This window comes from Gallus gallus, chromosome 3, assembly GCF_016699485.2.
Source record: "Gallus gallus isolate bGalGal1 chromosome 3, bGalGal1.mat.broiler.GRCg7b, whole genome shotgun sequence".
NCBI lineage: Eukaryota > Metazoa > Chordata > Aves > Galliformes > Phasianidae > Gallus > Gallus gallus.
In genome coordinates, this window is record NC_052534.1 from 3,267,106 (window position 1) to 3,285,170 (window position 18,065).

An 18,065-nucleotide genomic window follows, 5' to 3' on the forward strand; every position below is an offset into this window, starting at 1 on the left:
TCCACAGCAGTGATGACTCCCTGTTTAGTGACATTTTTCTTGCCTTTTACTTCAACAAGATGAAATTTCACGGTATATTTTCAATCTATATTCTCCACTCCCAATACAATGGAGTTGGTTGATAAACATCTTTAAACATATTGGGTGGATAAATATTTTAATGCACATAACAAAGCATTAAAAATATGTTTTTAGATAGTATAAATGAATCTCAGAAATCCCACTCATAGGTTATGCAGTGCTAGGCATTACTTTTGTCCTGAGGCATCTAAAATTGAAGAAGGTTAGCATTCTCTGAATATTTACCACAATATGTTACAGAGAAAACCATTAGCAAGTCTCTATACCTACTTTTTTTCAAACTATGAAGAGTATTTATATTCTCATCCACCAGTTTCTGCAGCTGAAAACATCTGCATTGAAAGCAAGACAGACAGCATTATCTTAAATCTGATTGACAGGACGTTGAAATCATGCAAAATCACTGAAACGTATATTTAGATGCCCATACCTTCTCACAGCTGTATGCACACAAAGCTTTACAAAAAAATACCAGTACAATTCCCTGCCTATCATTCATAAACCAAGTGTTTAGTGTCTCCTTGGAAGCAGTGTTTTAACAAAACTCAAGAAGCAGCAGCATCAGCAGAAAATTTGGAGAAGGACTGAATGAGATTATGTCCTGGCTCTGACAAGTTCATGGTGACAATCATTCACACAAGAATCCCTGAAGAACAAAGGGATGCACAGCTTAACTGCATATTACCTGTGATGTGTAAGTTCCCACTTAAAACAACTTCAGCCTTGAGGAATTCAAACAGCCTATGTGCTTACCAATGCTACATCACTTCACAGGCAACTGCTATCACTACCCAAACCCAGCACTGGGCAGAGTGCTGAGGAAGCCCATTGCTGCTGCCCTAGCCTAGTGCTAAACGGGGAAGGCAGGAGTGCCACTGCACCATGCAAGTTCCTCAGCATCGAACCCCTGCATTCTATAACGCCCAAAAGACCAGGTAACACTGCATTAAATAGAGGCTCTGGTGACTTCCCAGGCTGAGCCTCAGCAAGAGAGACCTGGTTCTGTGTCCTGGCATAGCACAAGTGGAGGCAGGTGACAAGTGGTGTCCCCCAAGGGTCTGTCTTTGGATGTCTACTTCAATATCTTTATCAATGACGCTGACGGTGGGATTGAGTGTGCCCCCAGCAAGTCTGCTGATAACATCAAGCTGAGTGGTGTAGTTGATGCAACAGGGGAAAGGATGCCATACAGGGGGACCTGGACAGGCTTGAGAGGTGGGCCTGCGTGAACCAACCAAGGCCAAGTGCAAGGTGTTGTATTTGGACCAGGGCAATCCCAGGTATGTGCACAGACTGGGAGAAGAACTCACTGAGAATAGCCTCGCAGAAAAGGACTTGGGGGTCCTGGTATATACGAAAAGCTGGACATCAGCCAGCAGTGTGCGCTTGCAGCCCAGAAGACCAACAGTGTCCTGGGCTGCATCAACAGAGGGGTGGCTGGCAGCAGGGAGAGGATTGTCTCCTCTCTGCTCTGCCCTCATGAGGCCCCCACCAGTACTGCATACAGGCCCAGAGCCCCCAGTACAAGAAGGATGCAGAGCTGTTGGAGTGAGTCCAGAGGAAGGCCATGAAGGTGCTCAGAAAGTTGGAGCACCTCTCCTGTGAAGAAAGGCTGAGGGAGGTGGGCTTGTTCAGCCTGGAGAAGAGACGGCTCCAGGGAGACCTCACTGTGGCCTTACTGTGCCTCAAAGGGAACTCATAAGCAGGAGGGGGAGCAACTTTTTACAGTCTGATAGTGTTAGGACAAAGCAGAATGGCTTTAAAGTAAAAGAGGGGAGTTTCAGGTTAGACATTAAGGGAAATTTTCACTCAGAGGCTGTGAGGCTGGCACAGGGCTGCCCAGAGAACTGAGGAAGCCCCATCCCTGGTGGTGCCCACGGTTGGATGGAGCCTTGGACAGCCGGGTCAGGTGAGGGGCAGCCAGCTCACGGCAGGGGGTTGATGCTCAATGATCGTTAAGGTCCCTTCAAGCCATCTCCAGCACTGAGCCCGTGCATGACCGCTGCTCACAGCGGCGACGCTCCGGGCATCGCCAAGCGCCCCACAGGCACCGCCTCACCTCTGCCTCAGGGCCGCTCGCCGCCCGACGGCTGCGTCCGCGCCCTCTCCCCGCAGCGCTTCCACCTGCAACACACGAGAGGCGCCGTCAGCTGCCGGAAGGGACTCCCCGGTGGCGAAGCTGCGGAGCGACTGCCGGTGCCGGTACCTGTGCCCGCAGCTCCCGGCTCTGTCGCTGCACTCGCTGCAGCGGGCTGCGCGCCCGCCGCCCCGTCATGGTCGCTAGGCAACGGGCGGCGCTCGGAAATGACGTCACTTCCGGGAGCTCGCGCGCGCTGGGCCCGAGCCCGGTGTGCGGGCGGGGTGTAGAAACACGCTGCGAGCCCAACGTACAAGCACTGATTTAATGCTCCCGTTCGTACCGCCAGCGCGCTGCTCGGTCACCCCCGCGCGGTCCTTCCCACTCGCGTTCTGTCACGCCGAGATCCGTCGCTCGTTGCGCGCGTCCCCGTGCCCTGTCCTCACCGATCGGAGCGACGAGGCCGCGGTGCGATCGGTTCTGGCCGTTGGATCAGCAGCGGCCCCGGGCGTCGCCAAGCGGCGGAGACGCAGCGCTCCGATGCACGGCGACGCCGAGCACGGGGCGGCCGGCGCGGGGAGGGAACGGGAGCGGAGGGGAGGGCGGCGGTGCCGGGCTCAGGCCGCCTCCAGCTGCTCCCGGGCGGCGTCCAGGCGGCGCTGCAGGCGGCTCTGTCGCCAGCGGAGGAAGCGGCGGCGGGCGCGGGCGGCCTGCCAGCCCACCAGCACACCGGCGGCGAAGGCGGCCAGCAGCGCCCAGCGCACGACGCGCGGCCTCAGCGCCTCCAGCGCCATCGGGGCCGCGGGGACGTGCGCTGCAGGCGGCCCCTCCTCCTCCCGGCCCTCCGCCTCCCGCTTCCGCCGGCGGGGGCGGGCCCGTTAAATGCCGCGGGGCTGGCGGGAGGGGTGAAGCGTTTCCCTGGCCATGGCTGAGGTTGCCTCGCAGGTAGCGCTCTCGCCTCGGGCTGGGGGCGGTGGCAGGGGGTGCAGCGTAGCCTGTGCTCCTCCTTGGGGTGGGGGGGAGTCTGCCTGGGGTATCTCTCTCGCCCCCCAGCTCCCCCTGACTCCTGTTTCTTTCCTAGGAGCTCCTGCTGGCTGCAGCGTTTGTCTCTGATGCTCAGTACAACAGAAATATTCCTTTTAAGACTTCCCCTGAGGCTGTCAGGTAAGGGGGTCTGCGGGGCTCTGCTCCTGCAGGCAGTATGGGGGGGTGGCTGGGGTGAGTTCCTTCTCCCAAAGAGTGGTGAGGCAGCGGCACAGCTGCACAGAGAGGTGCTGGGGCTGCCGTCCCTGCAGGTGTTGCAGAGCCGTAGGGATGTGGCACTGAGGGGCACGGTCAGCGGGGATGGGTTGGGGTTGGACTTAATGAGCTCAGAGGTCTTTTCCAACCTCAGCAGTCCTCTGTTGGAGGGAGCCAGCCTGTGTCTGCAGAGGTGTGCTGAGCTGTATGGTGGTTGTGAGGCTGGCCAAGATGGGATGCTGAGAGGCCTTCTTGGGTGGGACTGTAGAGGGCTGGATTTAAGCTGGAATGTGTATATTAAATACAACTCAATGCACCTTATAGGAAGACGAATGAAAACTTTTCTTTCTTTCTTTCTTTTTTTCCGGAGGTAAAAAACAAAATGAAGCTGTAGTGCTAGTAGAGATAATAAGTATGGACAGCTTAGTGCTTGCCTGCATGGAAAGAAGTGCTGGAAGGTGACTGCGTGGGGCGTGAGTGGCAGGGTTCTGGTAGCTGGGTAGGAGAACAGCCCTGTGCTAGCTGGCTTGGTAATAGGGGCAACAGCCCCATGTGCACCAACACTTCAGCTAATTCTAGGAGCTTGAGGTGTCTCTGCTCAGGTGCTTTTTAGCAAGGGCAGTAGCTGCTAGAGGCAAGAAGTCACTAAAAACTTGTTAATTTGCAGTCAGGCAAGTGAAATTCCCAAAACCAAAGCTATTTTGCCTGCAATACTGGCTCTCCCAATTAGCTGCTGGTACAACATCAGTCACACTCTTAATTCTCTTAGCTTAGCTATTGAAGCTTCAATGAGTTTTGTACTGCCCAAGTATGTTAACTCTGAGTGGCTGAAATGAGCGGGTTTTACATGGTGATGTCTTAGTGTTGTTGTTAAGGACAGTGTTGTCATCCATTTTTATCACCTGCCTTGTACCTTTGTCTGGGGTTATTACTGAGCAGGTGAGATGATTACCTGGCAATGCAGGCAACCTATTATATTAGCAGAGAAACCCCGTGCTCTTCCTGTGCCTGTGCTCCAAAAGGAGCCGCTATTGCAGCCTCCTGTGGAAGACTGAGAACTGGATGTGTTCATGATTAATATCAGCAGTCATCAGAGGCTTTGCTAGAGGGGACAGAAAACTTCTTGACTTGTGTGTGTGTACATAGAAAAGTGTACTGTGGCAGAAACTTTTGAACACTTCCCTGTTCTATCTATGCTGATGCACCCTTCTTCCTTTACTGTTTGGGAAGTGTGTGCTGTTTTTCCAAGACAGACTTGCTGACCATGTGGGTACATACGCTGAATCCCTTACTTATGGTGTCACTGCCTTCTCTCTACAGGCTTTATTATCTCTATAACCGCTGGTTTATGCGAACAGCCACCTACTTCTTCATCTTTCTCAACCTCTCCCTTGCAGTGTTTGAAGAACCTGCTGTGTATCCACTCCCTTTCCTGGTGAGTTTCCAGGCAGTGCAGAAGCAATAACGCAACTACTTTTGTGTTGGCTCAGTGGTATATTTCATGCTTGAGACAAGTTATCAAGGTGTAAGGAGGTGGCTGCTGATGATCTTCCTGTTCATACTTCCCATATGCTGGAATGGGGGCAAAAATGGGCATTAAAAACTAGATATGGTCCTGTGGACATCCACAATGGCTGATGTGATCAGGCAATGTTGCACTGTTCCCTTCCACACCTTCAGCCTTTATTTTCTGTTTCTGCACCAGTGTTTGTGATTGATGTACTCTTTAAATCCTAACCAAATACAAAGTTACTGGCTCTAACCTGCACTCAGCAGGGAGTTTCACAAAGGAAACCTAAAACTGTTGCCATATTTGAGCCTGTAGAACAGCCAGCAGCAAAACTCACTGGCAAAATTTTTATATGGACCCTATATATTTTTTTCTCTCGTCTGCACCTCAGCCTGAGAATCCTTATCTGTATGAAGAGGACAAGCATTGCTTTTGTTAGTTCTGACTGGAGTCCCTTTTCTGTCTGCAGGCCACTTCTTTAGTGGAGGTGTTGTGCCTTCTGGTGTTCTTTGGCCGACTGATGCATTTTGCAAAAATCACCCATCGTAATGTATTTTGGAAGGATACTAAGAACATCTGCATCATGGTTGCAATCCTGGTGAGTTAGGTCTCGGGAGTCACAAGGATTGAGCTGGGCAATGTGGAGGCAACTTTTAGTTCCTCCTGTGTCTTTTCTGGGGTCTGCTGTGCAAGAGCCACGGCCAAACCAACTGGCACATCAGCCTGTTCTCACAAACCTGTTGTATGTGCATCTGGCTTGCCTAGATGGTGAAGATAACTGGATTAGCTCATACATGTTTCCAACCTTATTCCTGTGGATTTTCATCCTTTTTCTTCTACAGCTATCTCTGACTGATTTGGCCATATATGGGGCCCTCAGGATATACAACATAAAGAGTGTTCGATGGTCGAGAATAGTGAGGCCCATCTTCCTGATCAACTTTGCAGAGAGTCGCCAGGTAAGGAATGGATTTAATGGGAATTTCTGCTTGTGAACAGCGTGCTGCTTTCTGAGAACCAAGGGAATGTAGTAGAATAGCAGAATTCAGACTCCTTGAAGTGAATTTCTCTGAGGTGACCTGGAGCAAGACTTTGAGATGGAGAAAAGGGTACATTCACGGGGATGCTGTTTGGGCATAGTGAAAAGTACTGCAAAGCATCTTCCTAAGCCTGTAGACTGGGTTGCTGCTGTCCAGAGCCCTGAGCATGCTTGAGACTGAAACCAGAGCATCTTGCCATACACAGTGCTGTCATGTCATCTTTGTTAAAGGCTAACACTGCATGGAGGAAAGAATGTTTCTCATAAGCTCAGCCTACAGGCTGATTTCTTCAGCCTGTATGGAAGACCAGTCTCTGTTTGCAAGCAGTTAGTTGCTGCTCTCAGAAGTAGTAAATGCAAGCAATACGTACAAGAAAACTGTTTCTCCTTGGGACTGGGGTCAGGTTACTTATTTCTGGTAGTCTTCTGGGCAAACAAGCACAAATGTTTCACAGTTCTCCAAACTGAGCTTGTGGTCCAGATGGATGGTTTGGACTCTGGTCTCTACTGTCACAGGGAGATCTTTGCCCTGCTACCCAAGTCTATTCTGTCCTGACTTGCAAATAAACTGTTACACTGTGGAGGCCTTCAGGAGGGAGCAGCTAAACTCTCAAGCTCGGGGCATGTTTAGTGCCCTGGAGTGACAGACTTCTGTCTCTGATCAGTCCTGTAGAGCAAGAGCACTTCAGTGGTGCCACAGGGCTGTCTGTCCATTGTCTGAGTTCATGATGCAACACAAACTGGGAGAATGAAGAGGAAAGCCCTGGTACTCTTGCACAGGTTTGCCTGAGTAGCAGGGCTTTCCTCTTGGTTATTCTAGGCAAACTTGTGTAAGACTAGGAAGAAGTCATGCAGTCAGAATCCTTCCTTCCTGGCAACTGACAAGGCCCTGTGTCCCACTGTGCTTGCCTGTCCCCGTGTAGATGTTCTGTCCTGATAGGATGGTGATAGGAAAAGTGGGTGCTGCTTCTAAACAATTCCATTGTCCCTGACAGATTCGAAGAGCCTTCCGCAGCATCCGCAACACACTGCCAGAGATCACCTATGTCTTCTTGCTTTTCATGTTTAGCCTTCTCATGTTCTCCCTCATGGCCCTGAAGCTGTTTGGTGAGAGGTGTGAAAACACTTTTTGTTTTTTATTGTTGTTGTTCAGAGTATGGGGGGGGGAATGAACGGCTGTGATTCCTCCTGAACAGAAGGGATCTGGCAACTCCAGATGATTTCTACTAAACACAGAGTGCTGATACCTGTAGTTTCTGGAGTGGGATGTGGTCTCTGTGCTTAACACCAGGTTGTTGCCTTCTTCCCAGGAACCTCCAGACAGCAGAAGGCTTACCATATTTTAGAGACTACCTAGAAATTGTGTTCGACCTCTATGTGTTGGTGACGACAGCAAACAGCCCGGATGTCATGTATGTATGCTAAGCTTGTAGTCCTTGTGTTGCAGATGCAGGTGTCCTGCTCCTAGTGGTAGGAAAACTAACAACTGTGTGATATAAAGCTGTGATCAGCATATGTGGCAGGTGATGTCACTTACTAGGCCCATTTGGGGAATGTGGGGGGGGGGGAGCAGGAAAGAATCTTCTAATACTACCTACACATGAAATAAACTCTGCTTGTTCTGCTACTGTATTTTTCTCATTCTGTATTTCTTCCTATCCCTCTGGCACCAGGTAATCAAGAAGTATCTTGATGCAACAGCTAAATGTGAGCGCTCACACTTAGTTATCTGAGCATTGTCTTTTGTGCATCCTATGAGGGTCTCAGGTTAAACAGTACTGTTTTGCAAAGTAATGTCTTCCAGAATGGCAATGGGGCTCTCGCTTCTCCAGCTTGTAGGAGTTTCATGAATTGTTACCCATCTGTTTTATAGATAGCCTCTGAACCACATTCTGAGGTCTGACCTCACAGGTTGGGAGGACTTCTCTAAAAGATGTATTGAAAGTAGAGCGTTCCAGAAGACCCATCAGCTGAGTAAGGTGTCAGTCTAAGAGACAAATCCCCTAACTCCTTGATTAGAACCTCTTCATAAAAAGGAAGAGTATGCTCTAGTGATTGGATGTCTCTTCTCATGATGTTTGCAGGGATGTGTATGCAAACTTTTGTAACTTGCACAGCTGTGTTAAACTTACGAGAGGCTTGGACTTTTGATCCTCACTTGTTCTGAGTTATTACTATTTTGTCAGGAAAGATGGGATTGAGGGTGGAGTGAGACTCTCATTTGTGTGCTGGAGATGTACTGAACAGAACTGGAGTGTTATGGGGACACCAGGTATTTAAATGGTGAAATACAGATTGTTCGGGGGAACCTAAGCAGAAGTGCAGTGAGGGACCCTGAAGCCAATAACTCCTCAGTATGACTGAGGCTTCACCTCAAGACTCTGTGTGTCTAAACTTAGCCACATTGACAGAAGTTTAATCTGTGCTTTCTTTTCTGCATCATATCAGTGAGGGACTGATTAAACATGGGATTCAAACTTGGTGGAACTAAACTTTTGTAATTCAACTAATACACAGAGCTTCTTGGTTTTATCCTATTCTTTTTCTTCCTCCAGGATGTCTCAGTTGGCTATCCAAAACATTCTGCAGTTCATCTGGAAGATGGCTTTGTTTTGTTTATTTCCCCGTCTGTCTGCTCAGCAAGTAATCTCTCTTTCCTCTAGGATGCCAGCGTTTGACTTCAGCTCCTGGTATGCCCTGTTCTTCATTGCCTTTGTCATCGTCAACACTTACATCTTCATGTCACTCTTCCTGGCTGTTGTGTACAACAACTACAAAAAACACCTGAAGGTAATAGGTGGAGGGGTGAATTGTGATCAGCAACTGCCTGCTGTTCTGTGTAACCTTGCATGGGGGCATCTGGCCTCCCCTTGGCAGGCTTCTGCAAGATGTGGAGAAGGTGAACAGCTTCTCCTGAATAAACATACAGCTTCCAGCCTACACTGGTTCTCTGCAAATAAAAAGCACAAGTCTGCTTTTCATATAATGGAGATTACTGCTAATTTTAAGTATATGAAAATGAAGTACTCTATCCTGGTGTGTTTGAAACAGGTAGGAGGTACGTGTCTGTTATGTCTATTAGAGGATTAGTTCTAGTAAAGAAAACCACTGCTTCAATGCAGACTATTTTCAGTTGGCTGTGAGTACACAACATGCTTTTTCTGCCACTGCATGGACTCTTAGAGCAAGAGAAATGTGAAAGAAGGTTGAAGTAAATCTGAACCCTTGCTTCTTCTGCATCAGCTGAATAGGCACAGATTGGGTAGGTGCAATCAGAGGATGAGAACTGGAAATTCCTGGATGCCCCATGAGGGGATTGACTCTCCTACCCATTAAGCAGCCTGCTAGGTTTTTCCCAGGGCTACAGTCTCCCAAGGTTATGAGCTTCTTTAGTCTGCTTATAATCTCATACAGAAAAGGATCTCCACCCCTGATGTCAGCAGTATTCCCTTTATAGATGACAAATGTGTGTGGACATATCCTCTTTCCTTCTGTGACCAGTGGGCATGCAGATCCTGTGATCGTTGGGAGATATTGCCTCACCTCCTTCCTGTTAGATACTATCCTTTGTCTTCCCTTCTGTTTGTTTCAATGCATCTCCCAACAGTAAGCAATCCAGTGATTTCCTCCAGAGTCCTATGGCTACCCATTAAATGGCACTTATCACCCCATAGATTTTTTTTTTGTTGTTGTTGTACATCATGTCTAGTATCACTCCAAACTTGTTCCTCTTACATCTCTGTGCTAGGGAAATAAGATAAAAAAGGGGAAAGTGTGACTGAAGCTGCCTGAATCTTCTCATTCTTTCTAGAATGAGATCCGTACTCTTGCTTACATGAAGCGCCGCAAGATGATAGAGGCCTTCAACCTCCTGAAGGAAGAGGAGGGAACGCAGTTTGTGGTTAGAGAAGCCATGTGGAAGCAGCTTGTCAAACTGGTGGCTCCTGATATCAGCAACTCCCACAGAGAGTTGCTGCTACGCATCTCAGATGATGAGCAGAAGGGTTTCATAGGTGAGCAGTGTGGCCCACCGTGCTCAGGGACTGGGGAGGAGCCTGGGGTCAGGAGCCTGGTTCCAGGGTTGTGCCACTGGGACTCGTAGTGTGTAATGGATCGAGAGGGGCTTTTACTTCCCTCTCCAGATGACTCAAGTCCTGAAAGGCTGTCCTTTGGATCTGTGCTGTATGCTATGGACAGTTCTTCATGGCCCTTTGTCATCAAGCCAAGTTCCCTATGAAGAAGGGTTCTTCCTTTCCTCAGCACAGGACAAAGATGACTTCCCTTGTTAGCAGATTCCTCCAAATAACGTCGCACATACTCTTTTAGAGCTACTTGCTTTGTGCTGTCTAGAGACAGAATACTGGGAGAGATGGGCCAGTCTCATCATGCTAGATCATTAAAGGTTTTTGTTGGTTTTTGACCTTGCTTTGAGCCAGTCTGTCAGGAATGGGGCAGAGGCACTGCTTGAGCACTGAATTCTACCTGTTTTGTGGTGGATACCTCTTTGGGCTTGTGCTTTGCTGGTTGCAGAGGTATCGAGTCCAGATTGCTGCAACTTATATGCATGTAGGTTTGCCAGACAGGGCTGTTTTTAAATGACAGTAGACTGATGTTTAGTGCTTTCTCCTTGTTGCAGACAAGAAGTCCTTTTTACAGCTGGCAGATCTGCTGAACATCCAGGTGATTACCCTGAAAATACGCAGCCATCCATTGGGGCAGTGGATGCCTCGTGTATACAGATCAGCAGTGAGTCAGTTCCTGCGCAGCGTGGTTAGGCACAGGTAAGTCTGTATTGGTGGAGCAAGCAGCTCCTAACATGTAAAGCACTGCAGAACAGTACTGTTGTAAGTAAGCACTCTTCTGGGTGTCCTGCTGAGAAATACAATCTCTATTCAGGCAAACTGGGTTCTGCTTTCAGAAATGTTCTGTGAATTAACTGCTTTTAGCCTACTTTTGCTAGGTGTGAAGAAAGTAGGCTTGGATGTTGGTGGCTCTGTGTCTCTTCCAATCCCACTTGTTCTTCTATAGGTACTGAGTGTAAATAGCTTTCCCTGAAAGCAGAGAGTACTTCATGGCCTGCCTAGAAGAACCAGACTAAAGGCTTTACTGGAAAGTGGCTGGATGTGGCTCTGGGCAGCCTGGTCTGGTGGTTGGTGACCCTGCACACAGCAGGGGGGTTGAAATTAGATGATCATTGTGGTCCATTTCAACCCAGGCCATTCTACGATTCTATGAAAGTGATGATCTTAAGTCAGCAGTCTGCTGTAAATCTCCATTGCACTGTTTCATCAGCTCATATTAAACTGGTACTTTGCACTGCTAGTGCTCTGCTTCACATCTGAGCCTTCCCAGAAATGTGGAAATTATTGAGGTTGGAAAGGACTTCTAGAGATAGCCAGGTGTAACCTCCCTGCTCCAAGCAGGGCCAGGTAGAGTAGGTTACTCAAGGTTGTGTCCACTTGACTTTTGAATATTTGCAAGAAAAGACTCCAACCTCTGTGCAACCTGTTCCAGTGTTTAAAACTGAGAATGGTCAAAAAGAAGGGGAAATAAGCTTTTTTTTTTGGTTTAAATGGAATTTCCTGTATTTCATTTTGTGCCTATTGCCTCTTGTGCTTTCACTGGATACCACTGAGAAGAGTCTGGGTCCATCTTCTCTACACCCTCCCATCAGGTATTTATACACATTAAGACTTCCCCCAACCTCTCTCTCCTTTAGGCTGAACATCACCAGGTCTCTCAGCAGTGTGTCAGGTTACTCTATTCTTTAATCGTTTTTTTGTGCCCCTTTGCTGTACGAGCTCTGGTAGGTTCCAGTCTTTCATGCTGGGAAGCCCAGATCTGGCCACAGCACTCCAAACTAGGCCTTCGGCATTCAACTCTTTGTTCACAACACTTTGTGAACGTTCAACTGTTCACAACTTTTCTACTAAGGTAGCCCAGGATGCTGTTAGTCAGCTTTGCCACCAGGGTGCATTGCTGGCTTACGTTCTGCTTGTCAACCAAGATATTCCCCCCCCCCCCCCCCCCCCCCCCCTCCATACACCACCAGCTAGGTGTTCTGTGGAGCTGCTTTTCAGAGTTGGTCCATCCCCAGCTGCCTTCCTCCTGGTCTTCCCCAGCAGCAGGACTTTGCATTTCCATTTGAACACGATGAGACTTCTCTCCATCCACTTTCCCAGCTTATTCAGTTCTATCTAATTGTAGCATATCCATCTCCTCTCAGTTTTATTTACAGAGTTTTGTTTCACTTGCCCAGTTCTTCTGCACGATAAATGCTGCTAGACTTGGTGGAAATCCAGTTGTAATAAATTTCTGAGAGCTTAATGCTGAAAGTACTGACAGTAGTGTACCTTGAAGGCTGTGTTCTCTGCTAGACTTAAAGAGTAAAACTCAACTCTGCAGTAACTTTCCAAAACTCAGGTTTTGCAAAAGCTGATGGGTAGTTACCTGAATTATAATGTCAGAGGGAGGAGGCAAAGAACTCCTGAAGTAACTGACTTTTAACTTCTTGAGTCTTGAGAGTGGTGAGCTGACTGTTTGTTGTTGTTTTTTTCTCTCTGCTTGCAGGGGATTTGTTTGGACTTATGATGTGATCATTCTAATAAATGCAGTCTTCATTGCTCTGGATGAGGAAAGCCCTTATATTTCTTATGCAGAGTGGGTCTTCCTTGCTTTATATATAATTGAGATACTCCTGAAAGTATACACGTACGAACCAAGGGCATTCTTTGGCAAAAATCAGTTCTGGAACTGGTGAGTGTGCATTACATGAGATCTTTGTGTTCAGTTTGTCAAGAAATTAAAGTCTGAGGAAATAAGCTTCCAGAGAGAGCTCATGTTCCAGGATGCAGTTAAAATGAGTTTATGTATGAGAGGACATTGTACTCTTTCCTGTCCAACTGACTGCTGTTCTCTGCCCCTCTGCTAGCTCCAGTCAAATCTGACTGCAGCTTATGAAAATAGTGGCTGGGCAGGGGAAAATATTTTGCTAAACAAAGCTTTCCCATCTTCCTCTGTTGCAAATAATTCTGAGATGAAGCAGGGCTGTCTGCCACACAAAAGTAGTTACCCTTCTTCCTCTCATCTATGTCATGTGGGAGCCTAAGTACCCATTCTGTGTTGCCCACAAATCTAACAGCACTGCCTTCCCTTATGCTAGGTTTGATACCCTCATCATCTTTGCTGCCCTGACTGCAACGATACTCAATACCACCCTGAAATCGAGTAAGTGCAGCTTGAGCAGCCTGCATGCATCTGGGAGACTCGGTGGTTTTGAGTTGTCTTTTGCCATAGTCTTGGTCCTGGGAGGCTTTTTGGCAGGATAATGCAACTCCTATAGGGTTTCTAAGAACCAAGCCCTCCCCTCCCCCCCCACTAATGACTACCCAATGTTTTTTTTTTTAAGTGTTTAACAAGGACATAACTCTTACATTTGTAAGAATGTGCTTTATATTGACACTTAGCTGCTTATTTTTCAGAAGACAAATCTTTTTCTTTTCTCAGCCACGAAGTATAACAGTCAACGAATCCTGGACATTGTCTTCATATTAAGGGTCCTCAGGCTAATAAGGATTGTTGACAGCATTCAAAGGTGATGAACAGAATGGGGTAGAGATATGTTTGTGGGGCAAGCTGGATCAGGCTGGCAGAAGTGGTGCTTTAAGCTGCTCTGTAGGGCTGCTTTAGATTCATCGTGGCAATTCCAGAAAATATCCCAAGGCCTTGTCTCAACTTGCCTGGGATGAACCCAGCTGCTGCAACCTCTCTGCAGCAATAAATAAGGATATGTGGGGAACTCATGCTGGATGGGATGTAAGAAATAAGCATGAGCTTTAAGAAAAGCCTTCCCACAGTAGGTGTTATCATGAATCATTTGCTGTAGGTTCCGAGTCATCATGAACACGCTGATAAACATCGTGCCGACCATGCTGACATTTGGAGGGCTGACTCTGGTAAGAAAAGCTGGTGCCTTAGCTCAAAGCATTCAGTTTAGCAGGAATGTATTTTAAGTCTCACGTCTCGTTTTCAAGAGGATAAATGCAAATGTTCGGGTATTGGGCCACTGAAACTCAGTGTACATTTTGTTCTTAGTTATGGCACATCTTCATGTGCAGAGGGCTTGGGTTACTGCTAGTTGCCAGGTCAGAAATTGCCAGGGCATTATGTCCTCCATGGGACAGCAAAGATGTTCTGTGCAGTCTAGGCCTTGGATACTATAAGGAATTAAACTATGGCTTGGACAAGAAGCTGAATGAGAACACTATTTTCTGAAATCACTTTTTAAAAACAGATTTTCATTTTAGGACTTGAGGATGTTTCGTTTCTGTGTATTTGGTCTTCAGTCTGGGCAGGAATAAGTCAAGTAGTTGCTTTTGAGGGGGCTGAATCTCTTAGGCTATGCTACTCTTCTGCAGAGCATTGTATCAGTAAAAACTGAAAAGCCTGCTGGAGCTTTTAAGCCTGCCATGGGACTTTCTGCTTGGTGGAAAAGCCTGTAATGGTGTTTCTCTTCCCAGGTTGTGTACTGCATATTTGCTATCATTGGTATGGAGTTATTCCATGGGAAAATCCAGTTCTTCCCTCCGAACTCAAATGCTCCTTATGCCTTGGAATGTGGAAACCCAGCTCTCAAGGATTCTTTGTTTGCCCGTGGAAAATACTGCAAGAACAACTTCAACAACTTTGCATCTTCCTTCATTGTTCTGATGGAGCTTACTGTAGTCAATCAGTGGCATGATATCCTTTGTTTGTAGTGGAATGTACAAACTAGAACTTGGTGACCCATGTTTCCCCTCTCCCCTAAGCCCTATTTTTTTTCCCTTGTACTGAATGTACCTATGGACATTTTGATGTCAAACCAAAATGGAGAAATGTTCGCTGCACAATACTTGTTATTCCCTTCCTCCTGAATGCTACTGCTAGGAAGTATTATCTGGTCTCTCCCTTAGCGCTACTGTAGAGCAAGATCATCTCCTATAGCAATTTTGCCCTTAATTCCCTTTTATACTCTTTGCCAATGGATTTGCCAACGTGACTGCTCAGCCTGCGAAGCTTTATTTCATTGCCTTCCACATTGTGATGGTTATAATTATTGTCAAGTAAGTTTTTTGGTTTTCTCTTATCCTTAGTGGAGTGAAGAGTGGCTCTGACCCTTGTCAGAGCAGTATTTATGATCTCAAGATTGTGTATGGTGTGCTGCTCTGACACACATCCTACCCCTCTCTTTGAAGAGCCTTTTCCATCTGTTCTTAACTCCACTGAGTTGTGCTCTGCCTTAGAGCTCATCATCTCCAGCAGACATTGCCATAAGTCCTCAGTACCTAGAGCTGGGCTATGAGCCTGTCGAATCAAAGTAGTTGATGTCCAAAGCTGGAAGATTTCCAGTGAGGAAAAGCTGCTATGTGATTCTACTTCTCATTTCTTTCAGCATCTTTGTGTCATTCATCTTGGAAGCTTTCTTTGTGGAGTACTCTCTAGAGAAGAGTGAAGTGGAGACAGCCATTGAGCAGAAAATCCAGGAGCTGGGAATGGGAGTTCAAGAGTAAGCAAGCCCCCTCAAACAGTAGTGCTGGGTGTGCTTGGCTTGGCAACTCCAGTGAGAGCAGTGGGACTGCGGGAGAGGCATTCTTCCATCTCTGGCTGTGAACTGAGATTCCTCTTCCATGTCACAAAGATCTTGCTAATCTGTTGTGACCTTAAAGGTCTTGATCTAGGGATGGTAGTAGAAAGTAACCCACTTTCCCCTTGGAGGTGGGAGCACAATGAACTGTCTGCCTCACTGAGCTTTTCTGGCTTTAGACTGTCACCCAGGGGCAGGAGACTAACAGTATCACTGTGATGCTTGCCTTGTCCAAGAGTATGCATTGCTGGTGTGTATATGTGGGCCCCTGTAGGGTAACTTCTGATCTTTCTTGTGCAGGGAGGCTCTCCAGGATGAACAACTCCTTGATAACATGGAGAGTCCTGACAATGACCTTGAGGGAGAAGGTGGAACAAAGGCACAGCCTAAAGGGCTGGTGTTTAAAATTGCCTCCAAACGTAAGTGTTGCCCTGTGGGTTCTTTCAGAGGTGTGGTGACTGCTGCTGTTATGGCTTTTTTGTTGTTGTTGTTCAGAAGGCCAAGGCTCTGAACTGTCCCTGTTAGTTGTCCTGTCTCTGAGGAAGTTCCCAAGCACTTCTGCTTTCTTTGAGCCATAAAAGCAGCTAAAACTTGGCTAGAGTTGTGTTGAGAACTGTGAATTCTGCTGTTTCTTTTTACTTCTGGAGCAGCTTTTCTTCCCCTCTCTTACAGCGCATGCTTGTCTTCAGTAGCCAGTCTGTGGAAACACTGCCTTGGTGGCTGAGGTCTTGCTGTTGCTAAGAAGCCTGTCTTCTCTCCTTCCTGTATGCACTCCTCCTGGCTTAGATCACGGGGTGACTATCCACTGCTTTTTCTCTAGTTTAGTGCCTGCTTTTTCTTCCACTAGATTTTTTGCTGTACCTTAGCAGCTCCCTTAACCCATGCTTCTCACTTTTCCAGCTGGCTGGGATCACAAATCTGTTAAAGGAAATGTGGGAATAGAAGTACCTGAATCTTTAAAATAAGAGTCTATTCTTTACAAGTGCTCAAAGTGTTGAAAAGCAGATAGAATTAAATATCAGTTGAGGCATTTGTTTTCTTGCTTCTGTAGTAGTGTAAAACAGTGGGAGCAGCCTTTGAGTAAGAGCTCTATTATGGTAGGTGCTTATCCTGGAAAAAACAGACATCAGTGCTTACAGTGACTCTTTTGCCACCTCCAGGGTACAGGACAGTTGATGCTCTGCTTCAGCGTATGTTTGAGGCAGAGATACCTCTTGAAGACGAAGGCCCTTCTTTTGAAGAGATCTTAAACTTGTCCCCTGCCACTGCTGTACCTGGTGATCTTACTTCTGAAAGAGCTGTGTAACTGGGGGCAGAAACAGTGGTCGACAAGGAGGAGCTGATCCTCAGCTGCACGGGTTTCCAGCATGTTTTCTGGCTGCCTGCCTTCAGTCACTGTGGTCAGGTACATCATGGACGAGATTAAGCAGTTGAAGGGGCAGCTGATGCAGGAAATGGTGTTATCATGTAAAGGAGCTTTATCTCATGTAAAGTCTCACATAAATGTGGAAACTGGAAATGCTCTCACGGGAGAGCAGGTGGAGGGTTTGCGTATACGGCTGTGCAAGCCAAGTGCAGTATTCAATATGTTATGAAATACCTATTCCTTGTAACTGGAATCTTGTATTACAGCACTTTTGTATGCATATATGGAGCAAAGTAAGCTGCATTAAACAGTTCTTGTTAGTACACTAAATTTAGCAGTTAATCATTGACATCCGTTATTGTTTAATGATGGGAGGTGGCTGGGTACGCTGTGTGATGAACTGCTAACATACACAGAGCCCTTGACCATGGCCTGTGTTCATCAGTAACAGGTCACTACTGAAACTGAGAGCTAATGACAACGGATAGGATCCTTACAGAAGCACAGAGGAGTGACCACTAAGCCCCAACCCCTGCCCTGGGCTGGCTGCCCCCACCAGCTCAGGCTGCCCAGGGTCCCATCCAACCTGGCCTTGAGCACCTCCAGGGATGGGGCACCCACAGCTCTCTGGGCAGCACTGCCAGGGCCTTGCTGAACCTCATTAGGTTCTCTTCATGCTTGCTCAGATCCCCTTAGATAGCCCCTTCCTCTGTTGTATCAGCCATGCCACTCAGCTTGGTGTCATGAGCAAACTTGCTGAGGGTGCTCTCAATCCCACTCCCCTGTCAGTGTCACTGATACAGATGCTGAAGAGCACTGGTCCCAAGAGGGGGACTCTGCATGTCACTGGCCTCCACCTGGGCACAGAGACATGGATTGTCACAGGCAGAGGGTTGAGGTCCAACTCACTCTTTAGCCTTCAGTCCAGGCTTCAAATCCATCTGTCTGTGGTTGGGGACTGTTAAAGGCTTTGCATGAGACTGTGCAGATGACATCAGTTCCTCTCTCTTGCTCTGCTGCATTGTAGAAGGCCACCAAACTACTCGGGCGTGATCTGCCCTCGTGGCTTCCAGTGCAAATAATCTGAGCGAAGCCCTGCATCGCACCACCTGGACCTGCCGTGCATTCTAC

At 47.6% G+C, this 18,065-nt stretch overlaps 3 protein-coding genes across 12 annotated transcripts in view; 1 reads left to right on the forward strand and 2 right to left on the reverse strand.

The window, feature by feature from the left end:
• Nucleotides 1–2,377, reverse strand: part of NPHP1 (nephrocystin 1) — a 19,317-nt gene extending 16,940 nt beyond the window's left edge. For all 7 annotated transcript variants that reach the window (NM_001199429.3, XM_025148629.3, XM_015283360.4 and 4 more), the window contains exons 1-3: nucleotides 2,288–2,377; nucleotides 2,141–2,205; nucleotides 353–413 (exon numbers count right to left, since the gene is read on the reverse strand). In NM_001199429.3, coding sequence (NP_001186358.1) covers nucleotides 353–413; nucleotides 2,141–2,205; nucleotides 2,288–2,356 — 195 coding nt within the window. In that variant the 5' untranslated portion in view covers nucleotides 2,357–2,377. The remainder of the gene's footprint in view (nucleotides 1–352; nucleotides 414–2,140; nucleotides 2,206–2,287) is intronic.
• Nucleotides 2,332–17,264, forward strand: TPCN3 (two-pore calcium channel 3). Of its 4 annotated transcripts, none has more exons than XM_046938677.1 (19): nucleotides 2,332–2,468; nucleotides 3,240–3,322; nucleotides 4,718–4,832; nucleotides 5,377–5,505; nucleotides 5,750–5,866; nucleotides 6,942–7,060; nucleotides 7,257–7,358; nucleotides 8,610–8,736; nucleotides 9,758–9,959; nucleotides 10,583–10,727; nucleotides 12,517–12,702; nucleotides 13,109–13,173; nucleotides 13,453–13,540; nucleotides 13,832–13,901; nucleotides 14,466–14,685; nucleotides 14,957–15,047; nucleotides 15,377–15,490; nucleotides 15,869–15,987; nucleotides 16,729–17,264. In XM_046938677.1, exons 1-19 carry the CDS (start codon nucleotides 2,355–2,357, stop codon nucleotides 16,872–16,874), a joined length of 2,352 nt encoding a protein of 783 aa, XP_046794633.1. In that variant the 5' UTR covers nucleotides 2,332–2,354; the 3' UTR covers nucleotides 16,875–17,264. The 4 variants fall into 4 exon arrangements, with proteins under 4 accessions (XP_046794633.1, XP_040552926.1, NP_001137403.2 ...); XM_040696992.2 differs by lacking the exon at nucleotides 2,332–2,468 and adding an exon at nucleotides 3,030–3,103 and having other exon boundaries at nucleotides 8,502–8,736; NM_001143931.2 differs by lacking the exon at nucleotides 2,332–2,468 and adding an exon at nucleotides 3,030–3,103.
• MTLN (mitoregulin) lies at nucleotides 2,470–2,980 on the reverse strand. The gene has a single exon (XM_046939337.1). The coding sequence runs from the start codon at nucleotides 2,950–2,952 to the stop codon at nucleotides 2,776–2,778; it is 177 nt and encodes a 58-aa protein (XP_046795293.1). The 5' UTR covers nucleotides 2,953–2,980; the 3' UTR covers nucleotides 2,470–2,775.
• Nucleotides 17,265–18,065: the final 801 nt, after the last annotated feature.

Coding starts and splice junctions, on each gene's coding strand:
- MTLN (XM_046939337.1), bottom strand. CDS start 2,952: ATGGCGCTGGAGGCGCTGAGGCCGCGCGTCGTGCGCTGGGCGCTGCTG.
- TPCN3 (XM_040696992.2), top strand. CDS start 3,083: ATGGCTGAGGTTGCCTCGCAG. Junction 8,737..9,757: donor ACTACAAAAAACACCTGAAG/GTAATAGGTGGA, acceptor CATTCTTTCTAG/AATGAGATCCGTACTCTTGC. Junction 14,686..14,956: donor TGTAGTCAATCAGTGGCATG/ATATCCTTTGTT, acceptor TCCCTTTTATAC/TCTTTGCCAATGGATTTGCC.